Source organism: Asterias amurensis, chromosome 10, assembly GCF_032118995.1.
Source record: "Asterias amurensis chromosome 10, ASM3211899v1".
Taxonomy (NCBI): domain Eukaryota; kingdom Metazoa; phylum Echinodermata; class Asteroidea; order Forcipulatida; family Asteriidae; genus Asterias; species Asterias amurensis.
The window spans coordinates 22,130,700-22,145,690 of NC_092657.1; the positions used below are offsets into that span (position 1 = coordinate 22,130,700).

The window sequence follows — 14,991 nt, forward strand, 5'->3', positions numbered from 1 at the left end:
ACTAGTGGTTTAAACCCGCCGAGGCTTGGTTGTTGATAATTTACCTCGACTTTGTCTCGGTAAAATTATCAAGAACCAGGTTGAGAATTGGTAATAATTGAGAGCAAAGTAGTTCATTTGAATGTGAAGGTTCAATAATTATAAAAGTTCAAACCAGTGCAAACTTGTGTACTTCTCTTGCAACGTTGAGTAATTTTGAGTCACCTTCTTCAAGTTCTGTATTGATTTTGGGTAGTAAAAACTATTCAAAAGGGATTTGTTTTCCTACCATCATTGTCACTGTCAGAGTCACATTCATCTCCCTGTCCATCTCCATCAGTGTCAGCTTGATCTGGGTTGCTGTTTGAGGGACAGTTATCACAAGCATCACCCACTCCATCAGCATCAGAGTCTACTTGGGCATAGTTGGCTACATACTGACAGTTATCCTGAATAGGAGAGGCAAATGCAAGGTTAGAAATGGGGTGTTGTGGCCGAGCAGTCTAGGGGGGGTGGATTCAAGCACACAGTGAGGGACAGTTATCACAAGAGTCACCCACTCCATCAGCATCAGAGTCTACTTGGTTATAGTTGGCTACATACTGACAGTTATCCTGAATAGGAGAGGCAAATGCAAGGTTAGAAATGGGGTGTTGTGGCCGAGCAGTCTAGGGGGGTGGATTCAAGCACACAGTGAGGGACAGTTATCACAAGAGTCACCCACTCCATCACCATCAGAGTCTACTTGTGGGCATAGTTGGCTAAATACTGACAGTTATCCTGAATGAGACAAATACAAGGTCAGAAATGGGGTGTCGTGGCCGAGCAGTCTAGGGGGATAAACTCACAAGCGCACAATGAAACCATGCGTCATGTTGAGCACCAAGTTTTCAAACCTGCAGAATATGGGTTCGAGCCCTGGTCTGACACATTATTATGTCCGTCAGCAAGACACTCAACTATAAATGATTCGCCCTTTGAAATGGGAAATACAAAAACAAGCAGTCTCATATGACGTGTAATGCTTGTAAAAAAACCGAGTCAGGTATTAGGGGTTTGCCCTAATTTGTTTATTTGTCTGGAATTTGTTGGCTGCATTCAAATGTTACTGTATCACCTTTAAAAGGGTGTCGCAAGCGAGAGGTCCAGGGCGGTAGATTCAAGTTCTGTAATGTACAGAATGTGGGTTCGAATCCTGGCCTGGTCAGTCGTGGACTTGTGCCTTTGAGCAACCCACTTTACCATGATTGCTTCTATCCACCCCAGGAGTACAAATGGGTAGCTTTGGTTGATAACATTAAAACATCATAATAATTTGGGGGGGCTAATCATCCTTACTCGCAGCTACGAGCTGAATCGCGATTGACGCAGCTACAATGTGTTCAAGAAGCAGGCATGCAAGGGCGCCTTTGGCTGCCAGCCACATCAACACATTATGACCACGGAGCACAGCCAAGTTCAAAAGTGTTGATTTTTTCCGAGGGAGGAAAACCAGATGGTCTGAAAAACCCTCAAGGCACAGCAGAGAACAAACGCACAACTCAACTCACTTACGGCCTTGGCCGGGAATCGAACCGGGGTCACCTTGGTGAGAGGCGAGTGCTTTACGCACAAGCCAACCATGACACAACATGTTGGATGGATGTTGTGTTTTGCACAAAATAAAGGATACAAATTAATGCGGATTTACCTGACTGTCAAATATGCTGTCATTATCATCGTCATTGTCACATAAGTCACCAATGCCATCGCTATCAGTGTCCTCTTGACCACTGTTGGGAAGTTGTGGGCAATTGTCCTGATAGAAAGAAAGAAAAAATAATCAGAGGTTAGCGGTGGTACCATATGTAAATACAGTATGTAAATCTCTTTTGAGTAGTGTTGGTTCTATGAAGAACCAGTGGTTGACAACTCAACATTTTGATCAGTATGCTGGGATCGTTTTCAGTTTTGAAATAAACCAGTGGTTCTAAGTTTCGATCAGTATGCACAAATCGTTTTCAGTTTTGAAATAAACCAGTGGTTCTAAGTTTCGATCAGTATGCACAAATCGTCTTCATGAGAATGCTGGACTCTGTTGCTACATGTAGATGCTGCTTAAATGCACTGGACATTATTGGTAATGACTCAAAATAATTGTAGCATAAAAAAACTTACTTGGTAACGAACAATGGAGATCTGCTGATAGTATACTACAGATGTACATTGTGCAAAACGGCTCCCTCTGAAGTGACATGGTTTGTGAAAGAAAAGTAGTTTCTCACTAAAATATTTGAATTGAATTTGAGACCTCAGCTGAGGTCTCAAAATCATCTAAAAAACTCACACAAAACAAGGTTTTTTTTTTTATTTCCATTAAACTCTCGCAACTTCCACCAAATTTTCAATGGTCTGTTTTTGATGCATTAGTTGAGATACACCAAGTGAGAATACTGGTCTTTGACAGTCACTGAAGGTGTCCAGTGCCTTGGAGATTAACTGAGATTTGGGCAAGGCGTCTTTTTTGGTGTTAAGAGGAGAATACCGTACACCGGTGGGATTGGAACCTGGGTCAAAAAGGTGGAAGGTGAAGAAAAAGAACCCACCTTCCCTAGAGCTAGAGCTTGACAAAGATGAATATTATGAAATACTTACAGCTTTACATGATAAGGCACTGCATAGGAGCGTGAACTCTGGACGGCCATCAAGATCAATGTCTACGTCACAATACACGCCGTTACCTGCCCAACCACTGTTACACTGTAACATCAATCAAATACAACAATGTTACAATTTACTGTTACCTGCCCAACCACTGTTGCACTGTAACATCAATCAAATACAACAATATTACAATTTACTGTTACCTGTCCAGCCACTGTGACACTGTAACATCAGTCAAATACAACAATGTTACAATTTACTGTTACCTGCCCAACCACTGTGACACTGTAACATCAGTCAAATACAACAATGTTACAATTTACTGTTACCTGCCCAACCACTGTGACACTGTAACATCAATCAAATACAACAATGTTACAATTTACTGTTACCTGCCCAACCACTGTGACACTGTAACATCAATCAAATACAACAATGTTACAATTTACTGTTACCTGCCCAGCCACTGTGACACTGTAACATCAGTCAAATACAACAATGTTACTATAAACTGTCAAATAAAGTTTGTTAATATTAACTACATGTAGCTCTTACAAAGCATATTTAAAAATAAGTGTTTCACTGTACTTTTAATTTACAATGCCCTGGTCACTTGGCCAATAAAATTCTCAGCTCCCTGGAGAGTGAAACAACCCTGGCTGCCGTGTCGCTCCAAAGGCTTTTTCAAACACAATATCCACCTCTTTCCTCGCATGTACCCAATTACATGTAAACTGCTCACAAAAAGTAAGGAAACTTTTTTCAATCCAGTATATTTGTTATTATTTAATACTCTCTTTGTATATGGTATAAAAATATATCAATGCAAAGCTGAACTGTTCCTCTTTAAGATGATACCACAGTTGCAATGATAACATGTTGCTGGACTTGACCACGTTAATGAGAATGAGACAAAGTCACAAATCAAATGTGCCAAAATTAGCAATTTTGTGTTACTGTGTGAACAATCAAATTGACACTGTAATTCAAACAAGCAAGACAACTTACTGATCTTAATCCACTTTATTGAGACAAGAAGTTTGGTATAGAGCAAGACAACTTACTGATCTTAATACACTTTATTGATACAAAAAGTTCAGTAACAAGTGGATGATCCGAAAGCCTTGATGACAGCATGGCACCTTCTTCTCATGCTGCACACAAGTCTTGTGATTCGCTGATGATGAGGGATGGCATTCCATTCTTCATTAAGGAACCTGGTTAGGTCAGCCACAGTTGATGTGTTGGTGGTTCTGGCGCAAACAGTGAGGCCAAGCTGGTCCCACAGATGTTCCATGGGATTCAGGTCTGAACTGTTAGCAGGCCAATCCATCCAGTCCACCCCAACATTGTTCAGGTAGCCAGTCACCAGTCGGGCTCGATTGGGGCGAGCGTTGTCTCTTGAAAGATGGCGTTTGGTTCAAGAGTCTGCAAGTATGGGACTGCATTCGGCTGTAGAATATCGTTTTGCAAATACCCATCAAACAAGGTGTTTTTCATGAGATGAGGGTTAATTGTTTCCGATGAGCTCACTGGTGCAAATCATGATGTAAACCATTAATGGTTCTGAAAAGCTTGATCAGTTTGATTATTGAGCATTACCTATTGACCATTCACAGACAACGGTAATTTTGGCACATTTGATTTGTGACTTTGCCTCATTGTTATTCGTGTAGCCAAGTCCAGCAACATGTAATCATTGCAAATGTGGTATCATTTTAAAGAGGAACGGTTCAGCTTTGCATTGATATATACCATATACAAAGAGAGTATTAAATAACAACAAATATACTGGATTGAAAAAAGTTTCCTTACTTTTTGTGAGCAGTTTACATGTATACCTCTGGATGAAGAGAAGCAATTCAAGTATCTTGCTAAAGGAGACAAGTTTCTTGACCAGGATTCGAACCCACACTCCGATGACTTAAAGACACTAGACAGTATTGGTAATTGTCAAAGACCAGTCTTCTCACTTGGTGTATCTCAACATGTGCGTAAAATAACAAACCTGTGAAAATTTGAGCTCAATTGTCACATGAAGTTGTGTGCTTTCAGATGCTTGATTTCGAGACCTCAAAATCTATATCCGAGGTCTCAAAATCAAATTTGTGGAAAATTACTTCTTTCTCGAAAACAACGTCACTACAGAGGGAGCCGTTTCTCACAATGTGTGATACTATCAACCTCTCCCCATTTCTCGTTACCAAGTAATTGGTTTTATGATAATAACTATTTTGAGTAATTACCAATAGTGTCCACTGCCTTTTAAGGGTGTATGTACTTTTTGTAGGACAAAAAACACAATGTCCACAGATTTACACTAAACTTACACAGTATGAAGATAATGATAGTAGAAAACAATGTCATGAAAATAATTTTGAGACCAAATTATTTTAAGCTATTATAAACATATTTTCATGACATAGTTGTACTCATTTCTCAAAAACTACAGCACCTCAGTAAGTAATATTTGAAGGGAAGCTTTCCACTATCATTATCTTCAAACCCTGTAAGTTTAATGTAAATCTATGGACATTTTGAAAAAGTACCCAAATCCTTACAACCACAACTTGAATTTGCCGCTCTAAAGCACTTAGCCATGACACCCTTGTAATAGTGTTCTCCTCATAATATGACCTACCTCACAGACAAATGTACCAGCTCCAGTTGATATACACGTTGCATTTTCATGACAGTTGTTTTTACCCAGAATGCAATAGTCACCAGGTGTACATCCGATTATACCGTTGCCAAGGTAACCAGGAGGGCAGAAACCACAACTGTAACTTCCCTGTGGATAAAAGCAAAAAAAGCAAAACAAATGAAAAGGCACATGAAACATTTGGTAATTGTCAAAGACCAGTTTTCTCACTGGTTTATCCCAACATGTGCATAACTTTGGCTAAATTAGTCATTGACATGGCAAGAAAACAATGAAAGAACAAACTTGTGTGCTTTCAGATGCATCATGAATAACCTAACTTGTTATCTTGAAAGTACAACCAACACTTGCAAGTTTAATAGTTAGAGTTATTTCTTGATTTGTTATCATGTAAAGCCTCATACATCACTTGACACCATACATGTACGGTGAAGGCTATTAAAACATTTGGGTACTTTTTCAAAATGTCCATAGATTTACATTAAACTTTCAGGGTTTGAAGATAATGATAGTGGAAAGCTTCCCTTCAAATGTTACTTACTGAGGTGCTGTAGTTTTTGAGAAATGAGTAAAACAATGTCAAGAAAGTATGTTTGTAAATGTTTAAAATAATTTTGGTCTCATGCGACCAAAATTATTTTCATGACATTGTTTTACTCATTTCCCAAAAACTACAGCACCTCAACACGTAATATTTTCAGGGAAGCTTTCTACTATCATTATCTTCAAACTGTGTATGTTTAGTGTAAATCTGTGGACATTATGTTTTTTGTCCTACAAAAGTTACATAGACCCTTTAAGGTTTGGTAATGGTGTCCAAAGCACATTCAATTTGTCCATAAATAATATGATACAAGTACAAACCATATAAATGTCTGAACTAAACAGGCTGTTCAGAGACTAAAATTAAGAAATTTGATGCCAAAGGGCCATAAATATGTAGAAAACTTACGTCAGTATTAATGCATTCAGCAACGGGGTCACATCCGCCATTGTTCATAGAACACTCATCAATATCAGTACAAACCTGAGAAAAAAACACAATCACAATTTTTTTTTTTTTAGTTTTATCCTGAAGATGGCAAATTGTATTTACTGGTGCTTGATTGCACTAGCACTACACTCATCGCCTGGTACTAGATTGATGCAAGAAGGAACTAGACTTACTTGTTGGTTTGCCTGAGCATGATCAACACCAATACCATGAGGTGTATCTCCTACATAACCTGCTGGACAAGCACTACACTCATCGCCTGGTACTAGATTGATGCAAGAAGGAACTAGACTTACTTGTTGGTTTGCCTGAGCATGATCAACACCAATACCATGAGGTGTATCTCCTACATAACCTGCTGGACAAGCACAACACTCATAGCCTGGTACTAGATTGATGCAAGAAGGAACTAGACTTACTTGTTGGTTTGCCTGAGCATGATCAACACCAATACCATGAGGTGTATCTCCTACATAACCTGCTGGACAAGCACTACACTCATAGCCTGGTACTAGATTGATGCAAGAAGGAACTAGACTTACTTGTTGGTTTGCCTGAGCATGATCAACACCAATACCATGAGGTGTGTCTCCTACAAAACCTGCTGGACAAGCACTACACTCATAGCCTGGTACTAGATTGATGCAAGTTCCCCAACACGGATCATGAGTGTCACACTTCAAGAAAAACATACAAGAAAGATTATTTGACAAATAAACCAAAGTTGTTGATGCTTGTTTACATGTAAATCAAAGAAGAATAAGAGGATTTGAAAATGGTTTCTTTTTAAACACAGCCAATTAATTACAGGGGAATGAACCAAGGGATAAACCCTTGTTAATCAAGAAAGGAAACCTTACCTCATTAATATCAGCACAGTTTAGTCCGTCTCCGGAGAAACCATTAGGGCATTCCCCACACACATAATTCCCTGAGCCTTGATTCACACAGAATACACCATCAGCACAGGGTCCGGAATCAGACATGCATGGACCTGATCAAGTACATTACAGAAAATTAGAAAATACACAACACCAAATAATTTCAGTTTTAATATTAACACTTTACTTCAAGTATCATAACAACTCCAGCTTCCTAGGTCAAACGAGACTACAGTTTTATGACCCATGCGAAGGATAAAGCATTAATGGTTATTTGTTTGTTTTTGCTTTAAGGCAGTGGACACTATTGGTAATTACTCAAAAAAAAACTTTACTTGGTATCGAGTAATGGGGAGCTGTTGATGTAACGTAGTTTTCAAGAAAGAAGTAATTTTCCACAAATTTGATTTCGAGACCTCAAACTTAGATTTTGAGGTCTCCAAATCAAGTATCTGAAAGAACACACTTCGTGTGAAAAGGGTGTTTTTTCTTCCATTATTATCTCGCAACTTCGATGACCGATTGAGCTAAAATTTTCACAGGTTTGTTATTTTATGCATATGTTGAGATACACAAAGTGAGAAGACTTGTCTTTGACAATTACCAATAGTGTCTAGTGTCTTTAAGAACGCTTAAGTTGGGACTTGAGCCAATGCTCTGCTGATCATAATTGCCAATTCTTGAGTTTAATTGCAGTTGATTGTTTGTACACACCACCAGTTCTATACCAGTACTAATTAAAATAATTTAAGCATTTGGATAGCATTTCTTACGACAACAGTTTAAAACAACGATATTACAACAATCAACTATTCCCAGTAAAGAAACGAGAAGGAAATAAAAAGCCTTTAGAGTAAACAACATAATCTTAGAAAATGTGAGTTTTAAGCAATGTTTTGAACTCAGTAAGTGAATGACGTTATTGACAAGAAAGATTGCTTTAAAAGATGAAGAGTATCTGGTTTGAGGTTTTGTGAAAATCCTTCTTGTATCTGAGCTTGAAAGGAGTGTGTGATTGGACTGGTGGTAAATTCAGTAAAGTATCGAGGAGAGGTTTTATTTTAATGAGTCCTTTGGAATAAAGAAGAATTTTGAAACTTACATTCCGCTTGACTGGAGCATGATTTACAGAGAGTGCCATCTCCAACAGACCACTCAGTAACCTCACATGGTGCACATGACGTCTTGGCTGAAGTGCTCTGGTAGCCTGGAGGGCAGTTCAGACATGATGATTGCGCTGTATCGTTATTGTATGTACCAGGCTTGCATTGCTTACAAAACTCTATTGAAAAATAAACAACAAAACAGCAACATTTTATCATATAATAGATGTTATAAAGAGGATAAAGAATATTAATTTTTTGTTTTTACCCATACACCGATGTGTGTTAGCACTGTAAACTCAGTACTTTCCCCCGAGTCCTGTGAAAAAAAGAAAAGACAAAATCCCACCCGAGTAGTATGCCTGTGATACTTTTTCACAGGACTCAGGAAAGTAACCGAGTATACAGTGCCAACACACATCGGTGTAAGGGTAAAAACCAAAAATTTAGAAATATCTTATCAGATAGACATGCCTAGAAATTCCTCAAATCACTTACCCAGGTGTAGGCTGTTGCAAAATACCTAAACTATAAGCGCAAAATGTGAAAGCACGGCGTGCACAAAGCATGAAAGCTAACGAGCATGCAAGCCTCCAGGGGCGAGGCCTGCTTTACATACATACTTTTTTTTTTTTTTTACATGTAAGCCCTACTCTACAATTTGGGTGGTTTCATAAGTTTTTATCTTCATGTTCTTGTGAATTTCATCTTTATTTGATCTTAAAGCCATTGGACCCTTTCGGTAAACAGTATTGTCCAAGCCCCACACTTCGTGTATCACAACTTCTATATCAAATAACAAACCTGTGAAAATTTGGGCTTAATCGGTCATCAGACTGGGGAGAAAATCACGGGAAAACCCACCCTTGTATCCGTGCGTTTCGCCGTGTCATGACATGTGTTTAAAATAAATCCGTAATTCTCGTTAACGAGAATTTATATTGTTTTACTGTTTTCTCAAAAAGTAAAGCATTTCATGGAATAATATTTCAAGAGAAGTATTTCACCACTACCTTCTGTAAACCCTGTAAGTTATTTGTAAATCTGTGAATTTTGTTTTTTGTTCTGTACCGAGTCCAATGGCTTTAAATGTAAAACATTTAAACAAGGAAAAGAAAAAAAGTTATAAAAAACCTGGAGAAAATCTCATCCCTGCTCACCTGAGTCAGACCCTATTGAGAAGTATCCTCTTGGGCAGATGGACTGGACACCACTGAAGCAAGCGGTACCCGGCTCACATAGGGTGCAGGTTTCCGGACAATACTGTACAAAGAAAAAGAGTTATTGAAAGAGGCTTGACAGCCAATAGCAGCCAGGTTGGTGTAGTGGTATCGTTCCACCCATGGAACCCCGATTCAAATCAAACCAAGGGCACTACATGTACGTCTATCTGGTTTTCAGTCCCTTCCTGGGTGAGTGGGTTTTCCCTGAATTAATTATCTGGGGTTCCCCTCCCACATCTAAAACGGAAACTTCCTTTCCTGTCTTCTCTCCATTTTGGTTCTCGGCTAGTACAGTTTCAGTCAGCCTCGTCATTAATCCTTTGTTGTTCTATTTTTCTTTCCTTCTTTGCTTTGTTCTTGTTTTATTTGTTGTTTACCGCTTTGATCTGTGTTAAAGGCGCTATATAAACACCTTTATTGTTATTATTATTATATTATTACAGTGAATAAGTTTGCTTTTCTAAGAGTTCTTGGCTTCACAACCAGAAATATTAAATGAAATGAAATTAAACCAGCGATTCTATTCAGAACTGGTACTACTAAAGACCGATTTACACTTGGTGCTACTGCAATCCTCACATAAGAAAAAGAAAGGAACACACCAAGATGGCAAGGCAGATATGAGATATTTTAAGCTTCTAGTGTTGTTTTATCCGACTAGCCAACTAGTCATTTTCACAGAGCTTGAGAATGTACCAAGTTAAAAAGAAACTTAATATTCTTTATCCCATGTGCCAATTTCCATCTATTAAATTGTTACAGTTGTTAGAGATTAAAGACACTGGACACTAATGGTAATTGTCAAAGACCAGTCTTCTCACTTGATGTAGCTCAACATATGCATAAAATAATCAACCTGAGAAAATTGCAGCTCAATTGGTAGTCGAAGTTGCGAGATAATTATAAAAGAAAAAACACCCTTGTCACACAACGTTGTGTGCTTTCAGATGCTTGATTTCGAGACCTCAAGTTCTAAATCCGAGGTCTCAAAATCAAATTAGTGGAAAGTTACTTCTTTCTCGAAAAACTACGTCACTTCAGAGGGTGCCGTTACTCACAATGTTTTATACTACGTGTATCAACCTCTCCCCATTACTCGTCACCAAGTAAGGTTGTATGCTTACAAGTATTACCAATAGTGTCTGCTGCCTTTAAACTCACTTACCGTTGCATTGCATCTACCGTGGTGATAGGTTGGACAAGGAGTGGCATAACCATCTTTACATAACTACAAATAAATCAACAAAATCAGTTAAATCAGCAATGATTGGCAGTTCTGAAAAGAATGAAACTCATATCAGCCTGAGTGGTCACACACTTTAAACAGTGTTCCTGACTACAAGGTCTGCCGTCGATTTCACAAAGAGTTAGGACGCGTCTTTTGTTCGAGTTAAGATTAGTTAGGTCGAGATTAATCTTAAGGTCTGCATGCTACCATGCAGGGTTGGGACTCGTCCCAAGTCATAAGATTAGGAAGAGTTTTGTGAAATCGACAACTGGCATATCCGTCCGACATGCAACTACAAATAAATCAACACAATGGCAAAAGTTTTCATCATTCTGACTAAACTAAAAAGTGGTTTGCATAAGAGGAAAAGCCATTGAATAGAACTCACATTGAAGACATTTGATCTACATTAAAACGCCTCGTTCTTTTGAGGCATTACTTTGTTCTTTAATGTATGGATTATATTATGAAGTCATGTCCAAATGAATGTTCAGAAGTGTCACGACTGGGGCTCGAACCCACACTCTTAACCACTAGACTCCCCCTGATGTTACCTACCCATCCAATAGTGTAAGACACACATTCATAAGCATGTCCAAATGAATTTTTAGAAGTATCACAACTGGGATTCAAACCCACACTCTGCTGATCAGGGGTGGATTTCACAAAGGTAGTTCTAACTTGGGACTAGTCCTAAGCAATGCTAACAGATAGGACTGGTCCTAAGTTAGGACCAGTAACTCATCCTAACTTAGGACTGGTCCTATCTCTTAGCATTGCCTAGGACTAGTCCTAAGTTAGGACTACATGTACCTTTGTGAAATCCACCCCTGAAACACCAGAGCTTGAGTCCAGTGCTCTGAATAACGTCTAGGCTACCCATTGATGGTACCTACCCATCCGATAGGGCATGACACACATTCATAAACGAGTGCTCAGAAGTGTCAGGACCAGGACTCGAACCCACACCATAGATTGAGTCTGGTTCTCTTAACCGCCCTAATGGCTCTTAAGCTCTAGGATACACCCCTGATGTTACCTACCCATCCGATAGGGCATGAAACACATTCATAAGCATGTTCAAAGAAATGTTTAGAAGTATCATGACCGGGACTCGAACCCACACTCTGCTGATCAGAAACACCAGAGCTTGAGTCCAGTGCTCTGAATAACGTCTAGGCTACCCATTGATGTTGTGCCTACCCATCCGATAGGACATGACACACATTCACAATGTTTAGAAGTGTCATCTTGAGTAGTTTAATCCCTAAACAGCTCACGTAAGAAGCTAAACTGGGATGGCTGCAATGGGACTCAAACCCACCCTTATAACTGCTAGGCTACCCCCTTGATGTTACCTACCCATCCAATAGGGCATGACACACATTCATAAGCATGTCCAAATGAATGTTCAGAAGCGGATCTACTACATGAGTCTGAAGGTGGATCACATCGGCCGCATGGTCGTTGGATACCATCCCCGATACAGTAGTTAGTCGTCTCACAACGTACACATTGTGTTAGATCTACAGTGTAGATAGATATATATAGTTAGGAAGACATCAGGCATGCAAGTTATTGGTTATTGTATTAGAAGTATACATGTACATGTACATGTACATTCTCATTTAAAGCAGTGCACACTATTGGTAATTTATCATTACTAGCATAACAACTTCTTTTTTTGAAGTGCAAGCTCTTTTTTTTTATTTCATACATAATATGCACTCACAACAAACCACGAACATACAAAACAAAATTAGAGGACAAAACATAAAAAACGTTATTAAGAAACAATGAATAATTAGTTATGAATAACAACTTGCTTGGTAACGAGCAGTGGAGAGCTGGGTTGTTTAGTATAAAACAATGTGCGAAATGACTCCCTCTAAAATAAAGTAATTTTTCAAGAATTTGATTTTGAAACCTCAGAATTAGATTTTGAGGTCCTAAAAATCAAGCATCTGAAAGCACATCAGGGTGTTTTTTCTTGCACCATCAGCTCGAAACTTGGACGATCAATGGAGTTCAAATTTTCGCAGTATTGTTATTTTATGCAAAAAAAATGTTGAAATACACCAAGTGAGAATACTGGTCTTCGACAATTACCAATAGTGTCCAGTGTCTTTAAGTGGTAAATTATAAGGTTTAGATTCGATCATGCAAAAATGAGATTTTGTCAACCCAGGGGTGGATTTCACAAAGAAAGTTGTAAGTTAGGACTGGCCCTAGGAGATGTTAAAAACTTAAGGTTATGTCTTAAGTTAGGACAAGAGGATGAGTAACAGGCCAGGATTATTATTTCCACTTAATAGTGGACAGAGGGGACTTCTCGTTTCAAACTTCAATATCGTGGAGTGAGTTTTTTTGTAGTTGGTCTCAACATTTCACGTAGCTTGTTTTTGTCATCCTCAGGAGAAAAATAGTTGTTCGTCGATCAAGCTCTTTACACAAAAAAAAATCATTTAGAAAAATACATAATCTACGCTTTAAAGCCATTGGACCCTTTCGGTACAGAAAAATCAAAAAAAGTTCACAGATTTACAAATAATTTACAGGGTTTACAGAAGGTAATGGTGAAAGACTTCTCTTGAAATATTAGTCCATGAAATGCTTTACTTTTTGAGAAAACATTGAAACAATAAAAATTCTCGTTAGCGAGAATTACGTATTTATATTAAACACATGTCATGACAAGGCGAAACGCGCGGAAACAAGAGTGGGTTTTCATGTTTTTTTCTCCTGACTCCGATGACCGATTGAGCCTAAATTTTCACAGGTTTGTTGTTTTATATATAAGTTGTGATACACGAAGTGTGGGACTTGGACAATACTGTTTACCGAAAGTGTATAATGGCTGTAACACTGTAAAAAACCCTTATTGATACAACCTTTAGCTAAAAACTTGCCAAAGAAGAAATATGTACCAAGAGATGCGAAAGAATAAAACAGAGAAAAAGAGTTTAAAGTCGAGTTGTTTACTGAAAAAACATTGACACACGTGTTTTAATGCTAGGATCTTTTAAGCTTGATTGCATCACTCAAAAACATTATTTCACATGCAGGTGGAAAAGTAGAAAATTGATAAAAGCTGTCAGTTACTGAGGACAAAAGATGCCCGACTATGAGTCAACAGTTTGAAACAGTTGGAGATAAACAAAACCAAAATATTATTCATGGGTGAATAGTGATTTTATCATACAAAAATTAATGGACTTAAAAGGGTTAAATAAATTTAAAACTATATGCACTCATGTTTTTCGAAATGAAAAACGAAAATTGTTTATGAAATCCAGTGTTAGAATGTTGCTATCGGAATGCATTCAGCATGCAACAAGTATAAATTCCTCTCATGTCTCAACTGACAATCAGAAACAACAGTTACGAGCACATGCACATACCACACCATAATCAGCCAATCGGGTCTTTCTTTAACATCAGCGTGAGGACGCTGTTTCAGCCTGTGTTATCACATGCAAGTAATCTTAAAAAAGGGTTGCATGCACCTTAAACAGTTAAGAATAGGACAGCCTGGCAAGCTGCAGTGCAAGTTGGATCTGCTTCAGCTGAAGTGGCAAGCAGCAGACGCAGATGCTAAACAGCGTCGTCGTCATTAACGGGAGGTACTACCCCTTCTACCATTTACTGCATTCACACTATCGCCATGGCAGGTAGGCATTGTGGCAGATGTGTGATGTTATGAATAGGAAATGAAAGAGCTTGTGGCCAGTATCGGTCACCTGAACCAACTAAACTTGACTATGATATAATTATTCTCCTTAGCGAGCTGACAGCCTTTAGACCTTTATCATGGTGGAGCAGCAATCTTCGTTTTCCCTATTGATAATAATTAAACCAAACCAAAGCTGGAAGAACAATATAGTCTGGTTCCTATTTGCATAATGGTTATTAGCATTCATTATTGTAATTCGATACAAGGAACATGACCAAGATCATCCTCTCCCTATACTGTGCAGATGGAGGTAGCATGATAAAGGTTTATACTTACATCTGAATCGTTTATCAGTGGAGCAGCCAACGATCTCAGCCCGTAATCCAATCAAACTGTGCCAACTTTGAGGTAGAAAACGAATATATCGGGCGTAGACCTCGTCAAAGTAAGCGAATGAGACGGAATCCTGATCTACATTGCCTGTAAATAACTGAAAACGTAAAACATTGATTATAGAAACGTTGACATTTGCGTATTTATGAAGTTTTGAATTTTCTAATTGCTGAGCTAGGAGATAAAATAGAAAACAAATATTGCTGGGTGAT

At 38.5% G+C, this 14,991-nt stretch overlaps 1 protein-coding gene across 2 annotated transcripts in view; it reads right to left on the bottom strand.

The window, feature by feature from the left end:
* Positions 1-14,991, bottom strand: part of LOC139942818 (uncharacterized) — a 111,653-nt gene that overhangs the window by 20,154 nt on the left and 76,508 nt on the right. For both annotated transcript variants that reach the window (XM_071939594.1, XM_071939593.1), the window contains 12 exons: positions 14,723-14,876; positions 12,076-12,239; positions 10,651-10,713; positions 9,423-9,525; positions 8,262-8,441; positions 7,139-7,272; positions 6,821-6,955; positions 6,237-6,311; positions 5,264-5,413; positions 2,614-2,718; positions 1,670-1,777; positions 269-428 (listed from right to left, as the gene is read on the bottom strand). In XM_071939594.1, the coding sequence (XP_071795695.1) occupies positions 269-428; positions 1,670-1,777; positions 2,614-2,718; positions 5,264-5,413; positions 6,237-6,311; positions 6,821-6,955; positions 7,139-7,272; positions 8,262-8,441; positions 9,423-9,525; positions 10,651-10,713; positions 12,076-12,239; positions 14,723-14,876 (1,531 nt within the window). The remainder of the gene's footprint in view (positions 1-268; positions 429-1,669; positions 1,778-2,613; positions 2,719-5,263; positions 5,414-6,236; positions 6,312-6,820; positions 6,956-7,138; positions 7,273-8,261; positions 8,442-9,422; positions 9,526-10,650; positions 10,714-12,075; positions 12,240-14,722; positions 14,877-14,991) is intronic.